General features: G+C 39.7%; 1 protein-coding gene across 1 annotated transcript in view; it reads right to left on the bottom strand.

Moving 5' to 3' along the window:
• DOCK8 (dedicator of cytokinesis 8) overlaps nt 1-21,782 on the bottom strand; it is a 209,465-nt gene that overhangs the window by 108,420 nt on the left and 79,263 nt on the right. The window contains exons 5-11 of the mRNA XM_054583056.1: nt 19,477-19,600; nt 16,108-16,320; nt 11,638-11,723; nt 7,348-7,414; nt 5,054-5,203; nt 1,524-1,604; nt 315-474 (exon numbers count right to left, since the gene is read on the bottom strand). Of these exons, the coding sequence (XP_054439031.1) occupies nt 315-474; nt 1,524-1,604; nt 5,054-5,203; nt 7,348-7,414; nt 11,638-11,723; nt 16,108-16,320; nt 19,477-19,600 (881 nt within the window). The remainder of the gene's footprint in view (nt 1-314; nt 475-1,523; nt 1,605-5,053; nt 5,204-7,347; nt 7,415-11,637; nt 11,724-16,107; nt 16,321-19,476; nt 19,601-21,782) is intronic.

The raw sequence follows: 21,782 nt of genomic DNA, 5'->3' as shown, positions 1-21,782 counted from the left end.
ATTATTTTCAAGAATTTTACTTTTAAGACCAGATAGCTACTTAAAGTCAAGTTTTTAAACTATATTTCCAGAAAATTCCAGCCAAAAATCTTACTCTAAAAGTACTTAAACTCCACAAACATTCATGATAACTTGGGGGAATTATTGTCTAATTGTGCATGTGTAATCCAGCCATAATAGTGTTTTAACCTATTAATCTTCTTCTGTCCCATTTCCCACACATTACTGTACCGCAAGCCCCACTAAGAAGCAGTTGACCTCAGCGGTGGTATACTGGGGAGCCCAACCCTTCCCACTGCAGCTGAAAATCTTACCAACCATGGACTCCGCATCGGTTACCTCCCTGTCCAGGGTGGACATATTGAAGAAGTTCGCTATGCTTATGGGGGCCCAAGCAAAGGGCATCCGGTATTTCCCCAAACGTTGGCAGAAGATTTCAGCTTGATGTTTTAGTTTTTCAATCTTTTCTTTACTCTAGAAGAAAATGGAAACAGACAAGCAGAAACAAACCATGGGGCACCAGTATCAGGCCAGCTGCCCTGCCGTGGCCCTGACGGGCATTTCCAATCCCTATCCTACTGGTTGGAAAGAGGGAATAGGCAGAAAAATGACACAACTTAGGCCCGAAGTATAATTAATAAGGAAATACAAATTAAAAGAGGAGTTTAAGGAAAGACTACATTCAACTATTAAATATACCTTCAGCTAAAAAAAAAAAAGGTGCAAGTCTTATGCAAGCTAATCAACAACTGGTGGTTTTAGGGGCTAGTTACACGGCTTGAATTTGCAAGAGAAACAAACTCTAACAAGAGCCTGTTTCTGTTAAGTTGCCTTGGAAAACTCCGGAAAGATCTATGAAGGTTCCTAATAAGTTATTAGGTGAAGAACACTTCCCAAGTATTCTTTCTAAGTTTAGAATAAAAAGTAGATTTAAAAAAAAATGTCTTGAGTTCAGTAAATCTTCTTTGAAGTTTATAAATCTACAGTGATGCTGATTGGGCAAGTCTTAGTCCGGAAAGGCCATGTCGTAAAAACCACGTTGGGTGCTGAGAAGAGATGTCCTTTTCACAGGTTCGGTACCTATGTTGTACTAAAGAATTTATTAGGTACAATAATCTCAGCCAGTTTCCAAACACCCACACCAGAAAGGACGGAGGCCCACGCTGTTGAGAGACGCCGGGAGAGCTCTGGCCCTGTGCCGTCTCACAGGGCCTCCACGGGCCTCCCAACCAGCTGGGTCAGCGCCTCAGCCAAGGCCAAGGGCGTGGCTTTGCCCTGGTTAAGTGTTACAATTAGACATTAGTATATATGTCATCAATTGTTGAGTTTAATAATTTATTTCTTTAAAAAGTTATCATCAATTACCAGTTTCTCTTCCTTCTTTGGTTTAAATACAATTTATTAGTATCTCATATGGGAACATATTATGGACTAGACCCCGTTAAGCTATATTGCGGAACACTTCTGAAAAATACCTGTTTATTTTAAGATGTCACCATTTAGCAACACTCAAAATATCATACCTTTCCACCGTCACTTTCTTTGATAACCATGTAGGGTTCTGCACAGTCCCCAATCTCTCCCTGCTGAAGAACTTTTTCAATCTACCAACAAAAATAATATTAAAACACCATCATAAATTATATCCATATAATGGAATCTATGCAACTATCAAAATCAGGCTTTGTTAAAATATTTGATGACATGGGAATATACCTGTGATTTATTTTTTATTTCGAAAACTAGTATAAAAAGTACTATATAGTTTTGTTAAAAAAAAACCATAAAGGCATATTGAAAAGATGATAGTAGATACACAGCAAATGTTAACTTTATATGATGGCATTATGTGCTGTTTATTTTATTCCTATTGCTTATGTGTATTTTCTATTTTTAAACAATAAACATGTATTATGCCTACAATAAAAATGCAATAAAAATTATTTTATAAAACAAAACCCATAAGACATATGTAGAAAGTGAAAAGCTCATTTTCTTTATTATTGCTTACAATGTAAAAAAGAGATATGACCTCTGTAAAAGTCAGGCTGGGGACTCAAACCTTCCACAAAATGAATAAATGAACAGAATAAATTATCTGTAATTGTCTCCCTTGTATTTCCTATTAGGGCTGCTTTTCTGGGTTTTACAGACTTGGACAGAAATCAAAAGCAGTGGGATAGTGCAGCTTTTTACTTTACTAACTGGCTGGCAATATGAAAATGCTACCACTGTCAAATATCTTCTCTGCTTTTGCTTCAGGTAAGGGATCTGGCTGGTCCAAAATTTGGGCACCATATTTACGGGAAAGGAATGGAGAAAATTGAAATGCCCTAACCCTCTATTCAAAGAAAATGTAAATTAACTTGGCTGTTGAGGAGAAAAACGAGTGATTTAGTCCCATTAAATGTCTGTATCGTTAGTTGAGATGATTCTTGAAGAGGAAATCTGGGTTACCATATCCCAATAGGCACCCATTCTTAACCAGTATTATCAGAAATACCCTAGTGCCAAAGGGTGCTTAACAGAGTTTCAAAGGGAGAGACATGGGACCGCTCAGTGGATGTCTATCTCACGGAGAATGTAAGCAAGAACTCTATTCTCACAAAAGGAGTTTAAAACCCCTTGCCACTGCCAGAGCATGAAGACGAGACTGATCCCCCTGAGAGATGCCCCAGGTTGAAGACAAAGACACATAACACTTGAGCTAGAGACTGGTATTCCTGTTAGTCAGCAATCATTCAATCATCTGTCAGTTCAAAAGACATTTGTTGGGTACCTTCCATGTGGTGGCTGCTGGGAGATAAGGTGGTGAACACTATGAACCTGGTTCCTAGTCTCCTGAAGCTCATAGGAGCTTGTAGATCAAATTGGAAGGAAGCTAATTTTTCCATGAAGTCAATGGATAAAAATGTGGTCTTTAAAATAAACTTTGAAAAGAGATGAACAACCTTTTCATTAGGACCCTAAAGCAAGGTACAGGGATACCACGGCTTCACGTGTGGAACCCACAGGAGCAGAATCTCCAGAATCTGGATATGAAAAAATTCAGATTGAAGCAGACCAGCAGATACCATTTCCCTCGCCAGGTTGGATAAGGGCAACTCCAGCTGCTTCATGAGAAGGAACTGCAGGCTGCTAAGAGAGCCCACTGCATAGTCCTTTGTGATTTATGTGTAAAAGAAATGAGTGAGTCCTAATAACTATGGTAGGTAGGGGAAAGAAACACATCAGAACCACCTGGAATTTTTTTTTTAAGGTAAAAGGCTACCCTGTGCTCTATTCAGGGTCAGGAGACGCCAATGCCTGGCAGGTCTGTTTTTAAAGTTTTACACCAGATTCAGTCTGACCCTTACTCTCCATCCTTCAGTTGAGAAAAACCTTTAAGGATGAAATCTCCCCTTAAAGAAATATCACATGCAATACTAAACAAGGTAAATCTACCTAAAATACAGTTAATATCCCGGTGTTCAGCCTGGCAATAAAAATAAGAAAGGAGTCTCTCTTTATTGAATGGTCACCTCCTGGATAAATGTGCTAAATATTACAATACCATTTACTATATATTTAGAGGGAAAGAAAAGATGGCATTGTGATAGCCTTACAGAAAGGGAAAACAAGTTAGAAGCAAACCAGAGACCGTATGAGTCGGTTTAAATTTCTATCCAGACAATTAAGAGAATGTTTGTTAATGCCAAATGAATGCATTTATACATTTGAAACTTTTTTTGAATCTATTTAGTAAGTAATAGTACTCCATAGGTAACTGCTGATATTTAGCGCACTACTATGGCTTAACCAAAATAAAGTTATCCACTGAGAAGTGGAGTTTGAAGTAAAATTTGGCTCTGTAGAACTAGTGTTGGTTTCTTTGGTTTCCCAGGCTTAAAGTGGATTCTGAATAACCACATGGCTTATAGAATGAGCTTTAAGTTAATTTTTCTGTATGTGTAAGTAATACTGCAACAAAAAGAACACACATTAAAGTTGGACAACAATAGATATATCATTTTGTGACAGAATTTCACCTATAGCTTCTATAAGTGTAAATAAGTTCCCTTCAAGCTATAGTAGCCTTTCAGAGTCTTGGGAACAGAAGCTAGAATAGAAAGACTTATGCTACTTGTTAAGTGACTTCCAAGTCACCTAAATTCTTTTGAAATCTTTATATTACTCCCCTGCGATCACGGGGTGCTCACGAGATCATGGGCATCAAACCTGGAACTCTGGGTGTTCATGAAATCAAATCGCCTGTTTTCTTTTTTTATTCTTGTTTTTTGTTTGTTTGTTTGTTTACAATTGTGGGGTAAAGAGTGGATGAAACTAATTATTTCACTTAAGGTAGGTAAAATACTCAGTGTTTGTTGTTAATTTCTAACCAGCCATTCTGCTGTGCAGAGAAAGTCTCTGGTTTTCTTACATCAGCAAAGAGCACAGCCTAGAATAAAAGGTCCTTCTGCATATAATTGCCCCAGAGATTTCTGATTCTCACGAGACATACCCAGTCTATGAGATGGTAATAAAAAGGGAGAGTAAAGCTTAGAAAATATATCCCATACCTCCAATTGTCAGAGCCTAGACTTGTGGTCATTTAACTGTGGTCCTCTAGAAAAGTATGAACATCATTAGGAAACTCTCTGAGAGCTGGTTAGCTGAGGGTGCCCCCCTTGATTAGGAGGAAGGGTGTCTATAATGTGCCAGGCTTTATGTTGTATTCACAACTACCCATTGAGGGTGGTGTTATTATCCCCACTTTACAGATGAGCAACTCAGTCTCAGAAAGGTTAGGTAATTGCACCGACGGTCATGTAACAACCGGATTGTAAAGCCAGGTTTCAAAACTAGGACTGTATGACTTTTAAACCCATGGCTGTTCTAGTATTCAACACAGAATTTGCCTGTAAAGGAGAAGAGATTAAGTTATGAAGGAAACAAACTGAATCTCTCAGAAGACAGAGAGGTATGTTCTGACACCTCTTTTACCTGATACATGCACTGGAGATAATGCAGAAATGAGAACAGGAGCATGTGCAAATAAGATTGTGTTGTTTACCTTGACTACTAAGTAGATGTCTGAGGATGGATAGGTGACTGAGAATACCGCAGACCTTGCCTGACTTGAAGGGGCAACAGAGGGGGTGTGGAACCGCAGAAATCCTTTGAACTGGTCAGAGTTCAGGTCACAGTGAAAATTTTCTGAGATCTGTAAATAAGTAGCCAAATAGAAAAAAAGTTAGAGCTATTGCTCTCATGGTCTAAACATGTTTAAAAGAGAGTGAAAAACCACAAGGAAATTTCTCTAAAGGAATAGGTAAAATCATAAACATGGTTCATGACTAGTGGCTGTTGAAAAACCTGACACATACTTTGTTACAATCTCTAGATATTTTGGAGTCGTTTGAGAGATGTTCCTTGAAGCATTAAAATTTTTATTAACCCACCAATAATTTCTCAGTACCGATGATGTGCTCTGTGCTGCTCTGAAGAAGGACTGGACACTGTCTCTGCCCTCAATTAGTTTATTTCAAAAACGAGGAAGAACTAACTACAGGAAGAACAAAATATGTGACCCTATTCACATAAAAACGTGCCATGGAAGTTACAAAGGGTGAAAGATCCCATTCAGCGGGGGCGATGAGGAATGCTTCCCTTAGAGTAAGATAGGTGGGCCTTGGAAGAAGGTCCTGCTGGGCGGTGCTGGAGGGGGACCATGCACCAGGGAGAGAGGGGAGCACAGAACTATCTCAGAGGCTGGAAAACCTGGAGTGAACTCAGTTAACAGATTAGTCCAGCTTGACTCTGTGTAGGCTCTAGAGGGAAAGCGAGCAAGGCAGAGCCATACTGAAGAAAGCCAGGCATGGGAATAAAGAGTTTGTATTTAACGTTGCCGGCAGAGAGGATCTGTTAAAGGTTCTGAGGAAGAGCATGGCATGATGAGCGCTCCTTAGCTCACTAGTGCAGCGTTACTTACGAGCCACTGCCTAGCTGGGTTGCCCCCTTCTTCACTAACGGTGTCATAGCTGAGAATTGGCTGCTCAGGCAAAGGGAGAATTACCATCCTCCCTTGCAGCTAGGAGGGAATTATGAGCAGAAGTGATGTGTCAGGCATCTAGGCCGCCCTTACCCATCTTTACCGTCCCCCCTTTTATTAAAGCATTATGATTTGCACTTTTTTTGTTTAAAAAATTTTTTTTATTGTTCAAATACATTTGTCTCCATTTTCCTGCCACCACTTTCCCCTGCCCCATCCACCCCCACCTCCCACCTCCTTTTTTTCCCCCAGGAGCTGCAATGGCAGTGACAAAAGTGACTTTGGGAAACACTCATTGGAGACAGAGGAGCCACTGCCAGCTTGGGCTTCTGAATGACTCAGGGTCTCAGACCCCTGCTAATCCAGCGCCACCTACGCTGGTTGGTTGGGAAACAAAGCCAGAGATCTCTTTAAGATTGTGGTTCGCAGAATGTGATCCCCTGACCAGCAGCTTCAACATCACCTGGGAACCTGTTCGAAATGCACATCCTCAGGCCCCGCCCAGACCTACTGAGTCAGACCCTCTGAGGGTGAGTTTAACCACTGTTTTAATAAGCTCTCCAGGTGGCAGTGATGCCCAGCCAAGTTTAGGAACTAATGCCTTAAACTAGGGCACTTGGGGGTCTCCTGGTTTTAGCAGTTATCCTACCCTAACTTACACAATTCTCAGTGATTACTAATATTTATCCCTAAATTTCCCTAAATACAGAATGGTCATGGGTAAAGAGGGGCAGAACCATCTTACTCTTGTTTTGCTACTTTTGTCTTCCTCTAGGGGTTACAATATAACTAAACAATAAAACAGCCATGGAGACGTCTTAGGTCTTTCAATTATTTTCAACTAAAAGCACATTACCCATTGGCGAGGCCTTCACCCTGTGGCAAATGTAGACTTCTACTGCACAAGGCACCTTCCATTCATGATGAGCCTACTTCACAATGCAAAAGGCTCCCCAAATGAGGAAATACTACGTGTATATCCAAGCTTGTTAAAAATGTGTAAGTTGACTTGTTTTGCATGTAGCCCCTTACACTGCAATATCATGCCTCTCTTATCCCAGCCAGGCCGCTAGCCATCCTCTGGCCAACCTCCAGCAGGCTTTCCCTTAGAGCTGTCAAAGAATATCAATAACTAGCATTACCAGATCATTCCCTCAAAAACTGCAAAGGCAACAGAACCAGGTGTATCAAAAAAGGTCATTTGCTTTCAAATCTGATGTGTTTTTGCTGAATAGAAGTGAGATTTAAAAATGCAAACTCAAAGACTCATCCACAGTATGTGTGCCCCCAGGGATGGGTTATGTTTGCTTCCTTACCTTTTTCCTTTCTTTAACATCGTAGAGGGCAATGCTGGCAAACAGAGGCTCAATTTCAATCTCAAACCTGTGAGAGTAAGAGAGGAAAGTTTGTATGGTCCTAACTTAGATAATTTTGAATTCTAAGTGCCTAAATATATAAATGTATATAAAATGTCAATATACATAAAAAGATAACTAGCTTCCAGAAATATTTTGATAACTCCACACGTATGAGAATTGCGCTGGGATATTAACGGAGAACTACGGAAGGGTCATGGAACATTCTTAATCATTTGAGATCATGGTGGGTGATGCATTCTCCCAAAAAGAGCTTGTTGGTGGCACCACAAGAGAAAGTGGGTGGAACGGACCCTTGGTCTGCCCCAGCACAGCACTCCTCACCCTTGTAGCTGTCGTGTTTTCAGAGGTCTTAGATAAAGGCCTTAGTTACAGTTTACATTTTACTGCTAGGATAAAAATCCCTATTATTCAATTCTAAGGAACAGGGCTTTTAAGATAGCAAAAAAGAGAAAAGTTCAGTTGCTTTTCCTTACACTTACAGTGAGACCGTCAGAGGAAGACTGGGTTATGACGTGGGTGAGTGGCCCTTGCGAACTGCATTGCGAGTGGATATGCTGAGTTCAGGTAGAGGGAGGGGACTGAGCACCACTAATAAATACTGAGGTGTGTGGACCCAAAGACAGCTGGAAAGGGGAGGCCTCATATTGGCCCTCATTGCCAATTCCCCATGAAAAACGGTGGGTTTGAGGGAAATGCATCTCCAAAGAATAATCCTGCCGCATGTTGTAACATGCACTTGGAGCACAGATGGGCACCTTCCAAGTTTCTCAGGTTAACAATCCATGACCTTGGGCACTGCCAGCTGAGAACACCAGTAATCAGGCCTGGGACCAACATTACTGCAGAATTCAAACAAATTATACCAAATTTTGTTTCAAGGCATGTTTCAGAGGATGGACTTAATCATTGGATAGCTTTGCCTTAAAAGATAACTTTTTAGAGGATATTCGTGTCTAGGCTCAGCAGCTATTGCCTGGCATGATTGATTTGTATTTCATTGTTTATTTCCTGATACACAAAGGTCTGAATATTCCTGTAATTTACCTAAGTAGGTACTGAGTGTTAAGTTCTCTGTGGTTCAGAAAAGGAAAAGGGGAATTAACACTTGTCAAACACGTGGAATTGTGCTGTGACAAGTGCTTTACACATGTCAATTCCTTTAGAGTCCACAACAATAATGTGATATAGATATTACCCTCATTTTTGAGGTTTAGAGAGCTTAAGTAATTTGCTAAAGACTACAAGGTTAGGAACTGGCACACTTGGGTTTCAAGCCCAGTCCTTTCTGATCGCAGAACCTGAGTTCTTCCCACCAGGGTCTCTCCAAGTGTGGTTCCCAGAAACTAGCATTTTGAAGCAAATGAGTTTGCCAGAATGCAGGTTTCTTGGTGCCACCTGAAATCTACTGAACAAGAGTCCCTCGGGGAAAATGGTGGTAGGAGGTCTCCCTAAACCTTCATTTAAAACCAGTTCTTTGGATGAATTTCATGCATACTAAAGTTCCACCACAAAGGAGACTCCTTTGAGCTGAGGTTACTTGGCATAAGATGGTATTATATTTTAAATTAAACTTTAAAATTTTCCATTTAAAATGCAAAATAGAAAAAATGCTCTGCTATAACCCTCTCTTTTTCTTGTTGCTATACACACAGAACTGGCACTAGCCTACTTCTTTCTGTGTGCTCGAGGCTTTAGATGCTTCTTAAAAGCGAACTAGAAAGTTACAAATTTCAATAAGTTTTTAAAAATTCCCTAGCTGATAAAATCTATAGTAGTAGAAATAGGATTCAGCATATCAATGGGAAAGCATGTGTCTTTAACATTATCATTACATTTTTACTATTCATATTTTAACATTCTAGGTTTACGTATAAAAATTTGCCTTCTTTTTTTAAAAAATTTTTTTTCAGTCTGTTCAAAGTAATTATACCTAGGACTATCTCTTCAGTCCATCACTCTTGATATGGATACTATTTAAGACATTGGAGCAGATCAAGTGCACTGAATAAACACCTCAATGCTTCTTAATTTCTGTTTTGGCATTTTGAGGGGAAAATCACTAGAAACTACGCTTCACAATTTTCATCATCAAGAGAAATCCAAGTAACTCAATTTGTTTTTTTTAAATAATGTACATTTCTCTTAGTGGCCATGTTTCCCCACCTGTGTGAACAGCTGCCTTTTATTTGAAAGTTCTATAAGTCTCAGTGATAAGCATCAAGGGAGAGAATCCCTCCAATCCTAAACAGCATAGTTACTGCACCTAACAGTGCATCCTGTGGGGACGGGCGAGTGCCTCAGACAATGGGGTGGACTTCCTGCACAATGCAGAGGGGAACGGAACAACCACTTCCACTCAGTCCTCCTGCTGAAAGACTAGGAGGCCCCCACCTCCGGTTGGCTTGCCAGGGCTAGAGTTTGCCTTACCTGATACAGCCAGAGATGAGAGCTGGCTCATTGCTCATCTCTGGGCACAAGACGAAAGGTCCCAACCGCCCCTTTCTACCCACTGGTAGAATTGGCTAGTGGGCGGGGGCTACAACATCAAAAAAAGTATCCACAACTGGGTGAGCAGTCATGCTGGCTTGTGTTCTGAGGAGAGGAACTGGGGAGGCTATGCATTAGAATTAGAAGTTTTTAACAGGTAGGAACTGTGAGACTATCTGGTCTAACAACTTTGTTTAAAGGAAAGGAATCAGAACCCCAGAGAAGTTTTCAGGGTTGAAATAAAGCCTTGAATCTAGTATCCAGATGCCCTAATTGCATGGCAGGTGCTGCTTAAGGGGTCTACGAATTAATTTTAAGACATGGATAACCCTCCTAATTGGGTATAAAAAAATAATATGCTTTGGCTTTGTCCATGGGGCCAAAGTGGGGCCAAATGGTGGGAGGTGGGGGTGGGTGGGGCAGGGGAAAGTGGTGGCAGGAAAATGGAGACAAATGTATTTGAACAATAAAAAAAAAAAAAGAGAAAAGTAGTTATATCTTTAAAATATTCTAGAAGAATCTAAAGTAATGCCTAGAAATCAGAAGACCATAAACTAATTCTATTATTAACTTCTCATTTTATGTTTTCTTGTTTTATGTGAATATAGAAATTTATATAAAACACACATGTATAACTAAAAAAATACGCTTATGTACTTTACAACTTAATTTTTTCAAAAGGGCCTGTGATTTGAAGAAGTCAGAGAACTAAGTCTCTCAAGCAGTAGCCTGCAAAGAGGAAAAAGAGGCGCACAGACACTCCAGGAGTATTCAAGATGATCTGCTCTAGCGCAGGAAGAAAATACAGTGATTTATTTTTAAATACTTAGTTCCGCCGTTACAATTTCTTGATTATGTATGTTTTATAATGTATAGAATATTTTAATATGCAAGTTTAAAATTAATACACACATATAGAGGACATGTGACTTTTTTTTAGTATAAAAGTAAATGATTAAATTCCTTGGAGACAATTGCTTTAAAGTAGTCGACATAGTCATCTGCTTGTGGATAATTGGTCCACAAGATGACTCTGCGGGCATGCTTTGTTTGAATTGTGTGGTATTTTAAAAGGAAATGAGAAAATTTTAAGTAAGAAAATTATGCAAAAAACCCTAGGTTTTGGGGGGCAAAAATCAGACAATTGCCAAAAATGTGCTTGTCTACTTGGATGGCAAGGGGTGGTCCTAGGTATGAGTGTCCCTTAAAAATAGTTTGCTACCCTCGCTACTCTTTATTGTCTCCTGGCACTGAGACTGGGTTTTAGATGCATTTATCATTGTGTTTCAACAGTGGTAGACTGAGTACATGTTTAGAAAACAAGTGTCTGAAAAAAGTGGTTTCTAGGTTGTAAATACTTCCACCGTGGCCAATTTCAAGCCACCAGTATGACGTACAGAGAAGTGCACAGTGAGCTGTCATCAGTTAGTCAGAGCTGACTCCAGCACCCCATTGGCTTTCCCTGTTGTTTTTCTTCATGGAGGCAATTTCACTCAATTACCTTATGTGTCTAACCTTAGTGTGTGCCTTCCCCATTATAGAAGAAAGACTGCCAAAGGTTCGGTAGGAACAGCCTTCAGATCTAGCTGGCTCCAAACTCTGCTCTTTCCATGACCTCACTACTGCCCACTGTTAAATGTGTTGGGGGATCCTCCCTGATTCAAGCTCTGATGTTAAAGACACGGTTTGTATCTAAAAGGCAATATAATCCCCAGGCAGTCACCCATTGCTGATACTTACTTCAGGGTCAGCAACTTGACCAATAGCCTGTTGCCCAGATGTTCCTTAGGACATTCTGGCACTGGACGTATTTCCACAGCATCCTCCTATTATTAATCACATGGTGAAGAAATCATTAGTGAATTTTCATGACAGGCGTTCCAGTTGGAGTTAACCCAGGGAAGGGAAGGCTGTCATCCACTGCTCAATTCAACTTGCGTTTGCTTTATTTCCAGTAGCGGAATAACACTGACATTTATAAGAGAGTTTGTTATCTAACCCCCAAGCTTCCAAGTCAGCATTTACAGCAAATATTTTCTCCTCTCAGAAAGCCAAGCATTTAAGACAAAGAGACTGAGGGAGGAAGGAAGGAAATGTGAATATGAATATGACTTAGTAACATCCACCAGATGGCATTGCAAAATCTTGAACCTATTGTTGGATTGTTGGCCTTTTTTTTTCCTGCTCTAAATACACATTTAGAATATTTCTCCTGCCAAGGACTTGCTAGTAAATACGTGTGTTTCGGACTGGAAGTCTGAGTCAGAATAGTTCACTTAAGGCTATAAACCATCAATCCTATAATAGAGTGTCTTTCTCAGTTTATTATTTTCTTAAACAGATTATAGAGATTTGGGGTTGAATTTATAGGTTCTATAAAAATATGTCTAGCTAAAACTTGCTGAAGTTCTATGTATAGAAAGGCTTTGTAAAGAAAAATAGGAAGATATACCTGTATCTTACCACATTGGGACTCAAGACTTAAAGAGAAATAATAAATCTCTCCTGTAACTTTTAGCATTCAAATCTAAAATATCACTGTATAGTAATTATATTTATGTATGCAAAGGTAAACTGCAAGTCCCTGAAAACTTTAATTCCTCCTCTTGCAAACACCGGTGGGTGGCCTGCAGCTCACAAGGGTCTGAAGAATAGAGTCGTGTCTAATTGTATTTTTCTGGGCTATAAAGGATGGGAACTTCCCACCAAACACCCTACAGTAACCAGAGCATTTTTACAAATAGCAGTAAAGTCACCTTTTTAGCAAATCTGTACCCAGTTTGGTGGAATAGTCAAAGTGGTAGACTCATATCTACTATAAGCTCTACTCTCCGTCAAGGCCCAATCCTGGGCTCATCAGCTGGTCACCTGGTCAGGGGGAGTGGCTGAGTGTGTTTCAGAGAGGGCACAGCTCTGATGCCTGCACTGAGCTGAATTCCCTCAGAGGAAGCTGGAACTTTTTAGGGTGATCAGAACAGATACATTGGAGAGGGAAGGTAACTTTTATTGGAAAACCACCTCAACATAAAGACACTCATTGATTTCTAAGACTACATGAGGTCTGAATTCAATATTTTCTTTAAAAGCTTTTTATTTGGGAAATTGTAAACATATACAAGTAGGGAGGATAATGTGACGAACCACCTTCACCCATCAACTTCCTTCAACAATCTCTACTGGTAGGCAACTTGGTTTCATCTATACTTCTACTTACTACCTTCCTCCACTCAGTATTGAATTACTTATAAGCAAGTACCCAAACATCCTGTAATTTCATCTGTAAATAGTTTAGTACAACTCTCTAAAAGATAAGTAATTTTCAAAACACATAACTGTAATACAATTATGACTCAAAAATTATCAAAAATTTCTTGTTGTCATTAAATATGTAATTAGTCTCAAATTTCCCCAACTTTCTTAATTTTTTTCAGTTAGTTTTTATAGTCAGGATTCAAGCAATGTATATATATTAATGTGTTCCCTAAGTTTCTTCTAACCTATATGAATTTCTTGAGCCTTTATAGTTATCTGAAATAGGAACAAATTCCCAAAGAAGCAGAAGAAGAAATGTAAAGTTTTAGTGTTCTTGTTTTTATCTTCCTAGGAGGGGTGTGTGTGTGTGTGTGTGTGTGTGTGTGTGAGAGAGAGAGAGAGAGAGAGAGAGAGAATGAGATTGTAAGAGAGAAAGATAACAAGAGAGATGACATGTTTCCATCAGTTGGCCCAATGAATCCTGAGGCCAACTCTACATCTGCCTACCTGTAATTTCATTATGTGAGCCAATAAGTACCACCCCCCGCAATTTTTTAACTGACTTTAGTTGGATCCTGTCAGCTGCAACCAAAATACAAACTCTTCAGTGATTTGAAATATACTGGCAACTTTCATAGGGATCAACACATAGGACAACACCTTCTATAGGCTCAGTGAACCAGGGAAAGAACTCACCTTGTCTAACTTAGTGGTTGAATTCTACTTTTATCTCTCCTCTAGACTCAGTTATAATTTTGATGTAATAGTTCACCTCTCTTCTAACTTTGCTCACCAAGAAATAAATTAATGATAACATAAAATAATCTCATTAATGTGTTAGTAAAATTCAGCATATTTAATCATTTCATGGTAGGTCAGAAATTTACCTTCCTTCCACAGGACTTTCTTTGAAGCAAGTATAAATTACAAGTACAAATGCAACTACAACATATTAAAGGGCTGGTATAGGGGTACTCAAACATTTTAGACATACCAATTTACAAATAACTGGTACACTAATCACAAGGCATTCTTCCCACTCAATAGGGTGGGTCCCATTAGAACCTCTGCTAGGTTATAACTTTCAATTTCAATTGAGTTTCAGCATTGTTCAGAGACCATAAAACAAAATTCCTTCAAAACAGTCTATTATTCTCTCCTTTAATCAATTCATACTGAATATTCTCTGTTTAATCCATTGAGGGAAGCTTTAATGAGTAGATGTCTCACTGGAAGTAGTCTCCCCATACTTTAATTGTTTTCTCTCTTCTGGTGCCTACTGTGGGTCTCCTTATTACACACTGGCACCTCCATCATGGAATTGGGAGGAAGGGGAATGCAAGTAAAGGTCGAGTCAGCCAAAGTTAGTATGTCTTGGACAAATTTGTTAAAAGGTTTTAAAGTTGTAGATGGAAACTAAAAAGTTTTTAGATAAAATGTGGTTGTTTATATCATCTTTGGATTTCAATTATGTGTGCCAATCTACCTGGTAGTCACATGTAGATAAGTAAACAGGCAAACATAAAATTTAGAGTTAATGGTTTAGGATCTCCATCCTATAATTTAATTTGCCTGTTGATCCTTGAGCAAGTTATTTACCCTCTCTGATTCTTTCTTTGCAATCTGAAAAAATGGAGATAACATTTTCCACATTATTTATATTTATTTTTTAAATCTGCCTCATTCAGAAAAGGACTTGAGGCCACTCACAAGACTACAAATAAAATAGGTGAGCAAACAAAGGTAGTGGAAAAATAAGAGTAAGCAAAAAAGAAAGTTGAAGTAAATTGAGGACACCAATAAGTAAGCTCCCAGACTGAGTAGAGGGGAACAGAAAGTTGACACTAAGTGAAGAATTTAGGAGAGTTGATTACAAGATGTGCACAATCTTGAAGTACACACATTTTCTCAGTGGAAGCACAATTCTTCTTTGTGTGAAGGCTTGAGAGACAATTTCCCCACGGATCCTTATTGAGGTTGGTGTTGGATGATAAGTAGGTCAATGTCCTCAATCATATTTACACAGTGGACACAATATCGTATCTCATGACTGCTGTTTCCCTTATTGTCCCTTTTGCTGACCAGTGGTGAGCTCATGAAAAGGCCTCAATTCTTATGGGTGGGGGCTTCACAAGGTGTAAGAATCCGGTTCCCTGATGGTCTTGCTTGATCCAAAGATCAGATTTCAAATACTTAGAGACATAGATGGATAGCATATCTTCTATGCAAAATTTCCCCAAATCATATTCCTTGCAACTGAGTTTTCAATAAAATTTGGACAGCAGAGATATTGCAGTAATCTGTTCTGGCAAAACCCAGAAGTACAGGTATTCTGACATGCAGAAAGGAAGACTGAGAGCCTAATACAAAGTATAAGGAGCTGAGACAGCCTTGAATAATGGTCATCCTTCATCCCATCTGAAGTGCCCTGAGGAGTGACCACAGGCAAAGCCTAAATTATCAAATTGTTCTGGATCAGGTCTAGTATATAAAGAAGTGGACAATAAACAGCCTAATGTTCTGTGCACTGGGACCATGGCTGTGATAGTTCGGGTTGAAATGTGTCTGAAGATTAAAAAAGAATTAACAAAGCACTAAAGAACATCAAGGTTGAAGTAATGTATGTCTTGATGGATTAACTGCAAAACATATCCCAAAATAACTGAGTGGGATTACTGCATGTAGACCCTTGAAACGTTTTGAATATTAAATGAGATACTATCAGTGATAGTGTTTCATAAAGTGCTATGAAAGTCCTAGTTATTATTGGTATCTTCTGTGTAAAATTGATTAATAATTGCCTCTGCTACTATGCAGGCTTGCCTTAGTAAGCAGCTCCAGAAATCATACACTTAAGCATCCTGACGTTGCTCCACGGTAATAATAAAGAGTACTGTTTTCCCAGAGACCCTCTGCATCTTCACTGAAATTCCCCAGCATGGAGACGGTCGCACCCACCTCATCCACAGCTGGGTAAAGGGCAAAGAGCTCAGCCTGCCGGTTGGTCCTCCGGGCCTCCTCGTTCTTCTTCTCAAAGTCCTCAGCACTCACACTTTGCAGGAGGTTTTCCAGCCGCTGGTCAGGCTGCAGGCTGCGGAGATCGAAGTCACAAGCAGTGAGGGGGCCTTTTCCAGACACATCACACAGCACGCTTAAGTGGTGGGGGCCTGCCTGTGAGAAAAGACACATCTTTGTGAGAGAGATCGTGGATCTACAATGAGAACTAAACAATCTGGGGTGTCTCAAGACTGCTCCAATGTGCAATTATAGGATAAGTCCTCAAAGAGTTTCTAAGCTGAAGGGGTTTGACAAGAATTACATCTTAGCTTCCTGGCCCGAACACCCTAAAGTTAAACCTCTGCTTCCCACCTGGGAAGAGGTTTACTCATCAGATGTAGATAAACCTGTCCTTGAGGAAAGGTTTGAAAACAGCACCATGTTCCTGTTTGTTTTTGGTGTGTTCTTTTCCGGAGATTGGGAGGCAAGTGTCTTATAAGCCATGTTCATGTCTCACATTCAAGCAGAACACACCGGAAAAGGGTGTGACAGAAAGGAGACTCGACTGGGGAATAGAAGGACCTCATCCTAATCTCAACTCCAGAACTTGGTTTTTAAAACGACAAAATAAGATGATCTGTGAGGAGCCTTACAGTTATGCAATAACTTCCTTTTTCATATTAACAGTACAATATACTGTGATCGGGTCAATATAAAATTGACATAATTTTACAAAATATATGAGTACCCTGGAGTCATATCACACATATATTTAACTTATGTAAATTCAGGCGTCTGGCCTCACCATGCCACTGAATAAGTTATGTAAGACTGAGAATGAAAGGAAAGATGTTGCTGGTCATTTCATGTTCTGAATACCTCTCCAGAATGAGTGTTAGTCTAATTCTCAAAAACATAATGTTTGTATAATTTGGCTTTGAAACTTAGCCAATGATTTCACTGAGTGCTCTGTTAGTCTGCTGGAAAAATGAGTGTGCTTTATGAGTGTGCTGGTCCTTCACCTGTTGTCTCTCAGCTCTAAATTCGTCCTTTTGTGTGATTCTGTAATGCTAGGTCTATGTTCAGCAAATCACATTTCTGCTTTGCCTGCTGCTCCATTTAAATTATGCCAATAGGGGATGCTATCGGGAGACTGGATGGCTGCAGCTGGGAGAAGAGAATGACCCCTTCCTCTGCTTTTTTGCCTTGCGACAGTCCCTTTTGCTATCACAGTGGCTGTTGCTTTTGCCTTGAGCTTCTTTTGGCACTTCCAGAACCAGCCTCATCTTACCTCTTTGGAGGCACCAGACCAGCGAGGCAATTCCTCCTCCTAGGAGGTCTGAATCCACACTTCCGGCCTCTCTGAGGTCTTTCCTCTGCAACCGTGAGATACCACCACCTGCTGGGCCACACCCCCTCCTCGGAAGTTTGAGTCCTAGCTCTGAGGCCCCTCTTCTGAGCTGCTAGGTTCTGACCTCCAAGCTCTTCCCATTAGACCCATGGTTCTCAAAAGTGGTCCCGGGACCAGCACCATCAGCAGCCCCTGGGAAATGCTTATTAGAAATGCAAATTCTCAAGCCGCTGCTCCAGACCTAGTGAGTCAGGAACTCTGGGGTGGGGCCCAGCAATCTGTGTTTGAACATGCCCTTCAGGGGATTCAGAGGAGGCTAAAGTTTGGGAACCACTGCCCTAGACCCCAGGCCCAGGGGGGTGTGCTGTTTCCTGAAGTTATGATTTCTGCATGATTTTACTTTTCCCTTTTGGTTCTCTCAGTCCTCCAAAACCTGTTTAATCAATTTCCTGTGTTAATGTCTTCTGCGAACGTATCTAATGTGGCTTCTGCCTGACTGATATGGGAACAATTTACTTGGTCAGCATGTACGGTGACAACTTAGTCAAAATTACCGATGGAAAAGTCCCTTAAATATCCCACAGAGTACAACATACAGATATTCTAGGCCTCAATAAGCCCATCATACTCAGCACTGGAATGATGGCTGATTCCTCTGTAGACCTCAGATTAGGGAGTTGCATGACTGTAGAGACCATGTTGTTAGAAAAATAGGTATTATTTTAAAACCTTCTAGTAAGCATGGTAAGGTGCTTGGGTTATGAGAGCTCCTGAAAGCTAAAAACTATACTTGTTTAAGAGGTCCTATCAACCTTGGACAAATTTCTTCCTCTATGTTTTATTTTCTTCAATTATAAAATGGGCAGATTGGACTAGAGCACTGGTTTTACAATTTTAAAAAATCATGGTAAAAGATACATGACAACATTTACTATTTAGCCATTTTTTAGTATTCAACTCAGTAGTGTTAAGTACATTCACACTGTAGTGCAAAAAAATCTCTAGAACTCTTTTCATCTTGCAAAACTGAAATCCTAGACCCATTCGACAATAACTCCCCATTTCCTCCTCTCCCATCCCCTGGCAACCACCATTCGCCTTTTTTTCTCTATGAATTCAACTAATCTAGGTACCTCATATAAATGAAATTATACAGTATTAGTTCTTTTGTGACTGGTTTATTTCACTTAGTATATTGGCTTCAAGGATCATGCATGTTGTGGTACCTGTCAGAACTTTCCCTCTTTTTAAGACTGAATAGTATTTCATTGAGTATGTATGCCACATTTGTTTATCCATTCATCTGTCCATGGATACATGGTTGTTTCCACCTTTTGGCTCTTGTGAATAATGCTGCCATAAACACAGGTGTATAGAGCTGACTTTTAAACTATAACTAGTCTGTGATCATAATAATAGTAACAAAAACAACAACAGATGCCAATATTCACTGCGCACTAAGTGTGAGAAGAGACATGGTCCTAAGAGCTTTATGCATATTAACTCATTTGATACTCAAACAACTTCATGTGTTTGTTACTATTATCCCTCTTGTTTTCCAGGGGAGGAAACTGAAGCCTGGAGAGCTCAGCTATCCTGCTCGAGAATGCAGAGGTAGGTGTGGTAAATCACAGAGAATCCCGGCCATTTGGCTCAGTGTGGAGCTTTTAATCACTCTGCAGCCTGCTGAGGGGCATCTTTGAGTCTCCACAGGAATGTTAAAGGGACAGGGCCCAATGGGCTCCCCCCAGCAGCTAGAGCCCCTCCACTTTTATCTATTTTAATTACTGAGCTTCTGGGTTTTCATTTGAACACAGATGTCAATGGCTACAAACAAGTCTGAAAAAAAAAAAACACTGACTCAGATGGTAGAGTTCCTCCTACTCTAATATTCTATGAACTTAGCCTTTTTACTAGTTAATAAAACCCTGGACAGAACAGCCAGTAACCTGGTAACCAGGTTTGTTGATAGGAAATACCTGAGCTCTGGGTTCACTGCACTCCAAGGTTTCCGACTCAAACGTCTGTTTCTGAAGCGTCTTGTGAAAATCTTTTCGGCATCCAGTCTTTTTAAAACCGCAAATCTCTGAACTTCCTTGGTGTCTTTATTGTTGTTATTGAGAGGGAGAAAGAGAGAGAGGGATGGAGGGAGAGAGAGAGAAAAAGAGGCAAAATCATTAGATTAAAAATAAAAGTAGTGGTTTAAGCATAGACTTGGTGCTGAAAGATCTTGCAAAGAGAGAACCAATTGTAATTCCTCACATCTAATTATGCACCAGGCCTAATACAAGGCTCTCTTGTAATGAGATACAAACTTGCCTCCTGGCTGGCTCATTATTAAAGGCACGAATGGCCTGGGAAAATGCCGCTTCAGAGGTGCGGTCATTTCAGCTGTGGGGCATTTGGCTCCAAGTTGAAGCTAAACTGTGACTCCAGTGTAAGAAGTTGGAATAAATCTAGCAATATGCAGAAGCAGCAACTGAAGGTCGTTTGAAGATAAAAATAGAGGAAAACATTTAATTCCACATCAATGTTCTTAATAATGAATAAAAAAGGCAGGATATAATTATGAAAAACTAGAAATAATTGACTTATGTAGTGAAAATCTTTGCTAAAATTCTCACTCTCCACTCCATCCAGTCCATTAAAATGGTGTTTTAAAAATGTGTAGCCATGGAAAGAGTTTAATAGATAATATCCAGGACTGTCATTGGGGAAAAAAATTAGACCGTAATTTCATAATGAGAAGAGCAAGAGGTAGAAGTTGGCAAATAATAACCATAGAAACCAGTGTGTATATTCCCCCTTTTTATGACTCAAAGGCTTCCTGGAAAACATGGTGCAAAGTCAACAGCACAAATATATACCTATTTTGTTTGGTATCCCACACTATTAGAAAAAAAACACTGAGCAAGTTGGTAGAAGAACCTGAAATGAGCTGGGATTTATTAAGCAAGTCGAATGGCAGATAGATATAGCAGGAGAGGTAGGAGAGCCAATAGCAATGACCCAAATGCAGTTTATAACTCTTTGGGAGGGTACAGTGCTGGGTGATACAGTGACACAGACAGAGCAAGTATTCCTAAATTTTCATTGATTGAGTTATTAAAGAAAAAAATGACGCATCCCTCCCTACAGGGAGAATGGAGAATAAGATTCTCATTGGATTTTATTATGCTCTAAAGATGAGCAATTTATTCTGAGTAAAAGGAGAAAATAAATGGCCTAAAAGACAGATATGATGGGCTTGGTGACCAATTCAAGTCAAGGTTTACTGTAAATGGCCATCCGTCTTCAGTGTTTCCCAGACACTTGGATTCCCCTGACCCAACCTGCATTAGCAGGGCTGGGGAACAACAGGCCAGAATGGGGAACTGAAAAAAAAATAAGGAAATGAAAAGGTGTAATCTGAATATGGAAATAAAACTAAATATCTAGAAAGGATCTGAAGAGAAACACCCAGAACAACTTCTGTTTGAGATTCCTAAATACCAACAAAATAAGTAAAATTTAATGTTAATTAGATTGTTTATACACATCAATTAACCTAAAGTATTTTGGGGAACCCTTTCAAATAATTCCTCAGGAGTAATAACTATTTGAAATACTTAAGAAAATCATTTTGGTTCCAGTTGCTCTAAGTGTGCAGACGGTAGTGGTAAAAAAAGAGTAGATACACATGATTAAACCTTATTTTATATTATAATATTTGTTTTCTGGTTTCTAACTAGAAACCTAGAAACTAACTAGATCCTTTGAGGGAGAGCCTCCCATGGGATTTCATAAACCTGCTAGCTTCTTAAAAGTTTTTCTCGCTAATATAAATTTAGGCAGCAATGTGTATGTGTGTGCTGGATGGGTAGGCTTTTCTAGTGCATAACATGACATTTTAGGACACTCCCTAAGGATTAAAAGAAATAGTATCATGTGACCTAATGTCTTGGGGAAAAAGCCACCCAACTTAAAGTAGTGGCAAATACAGGCAAGTATTAAGTTGCATCCTAAGATTATACTACTTCAAGTGATAACATGCTGAATTAATGATCCTTATTCCTGAAAAAAATTCCAATTTTAAGGGGAAAAATTCCCAAAGGAATGAACTAATATTAATTCATCCTAAGATTGAAAGCCAACAGCGAATTAAAATTCAAATTTTGGCCCTGGCTAGTGTGGCTCAGTTGGTTGGAGCGTTGGTCCATAAGGTTTGATTCCCAGTCAGGGCACATACCTAGGCTGTGGGTTTGGTCCCCAGTTCGGGCATGTATGGGAAGCAACCAATTGATAT

Source organism: Pteronotus mesoamericanus, unplaced genomic scaffold (assembly GCF_021234165.1).
Source record: "Pteronotus mesoamericanus isolate MK-2021 breed Mesoamerican mustached bat unplaced genomic scaffold, CSHL_Meso_final contig_73, whole genome shotgun sequence".
In the NCBI taxonomy this organism is placed as follows: domain Eukaryota; kingdom Metazoa; phylum Chordata; class Mammalia; order Chiroptera; family Mormoopidae; genus Pteronotus; species Pteronotus mesoamericanus.
Note: the sequence above shows the minus strand (reverse complement) of the source record. Positions and strands in the feature narration are given on the sequence as shown.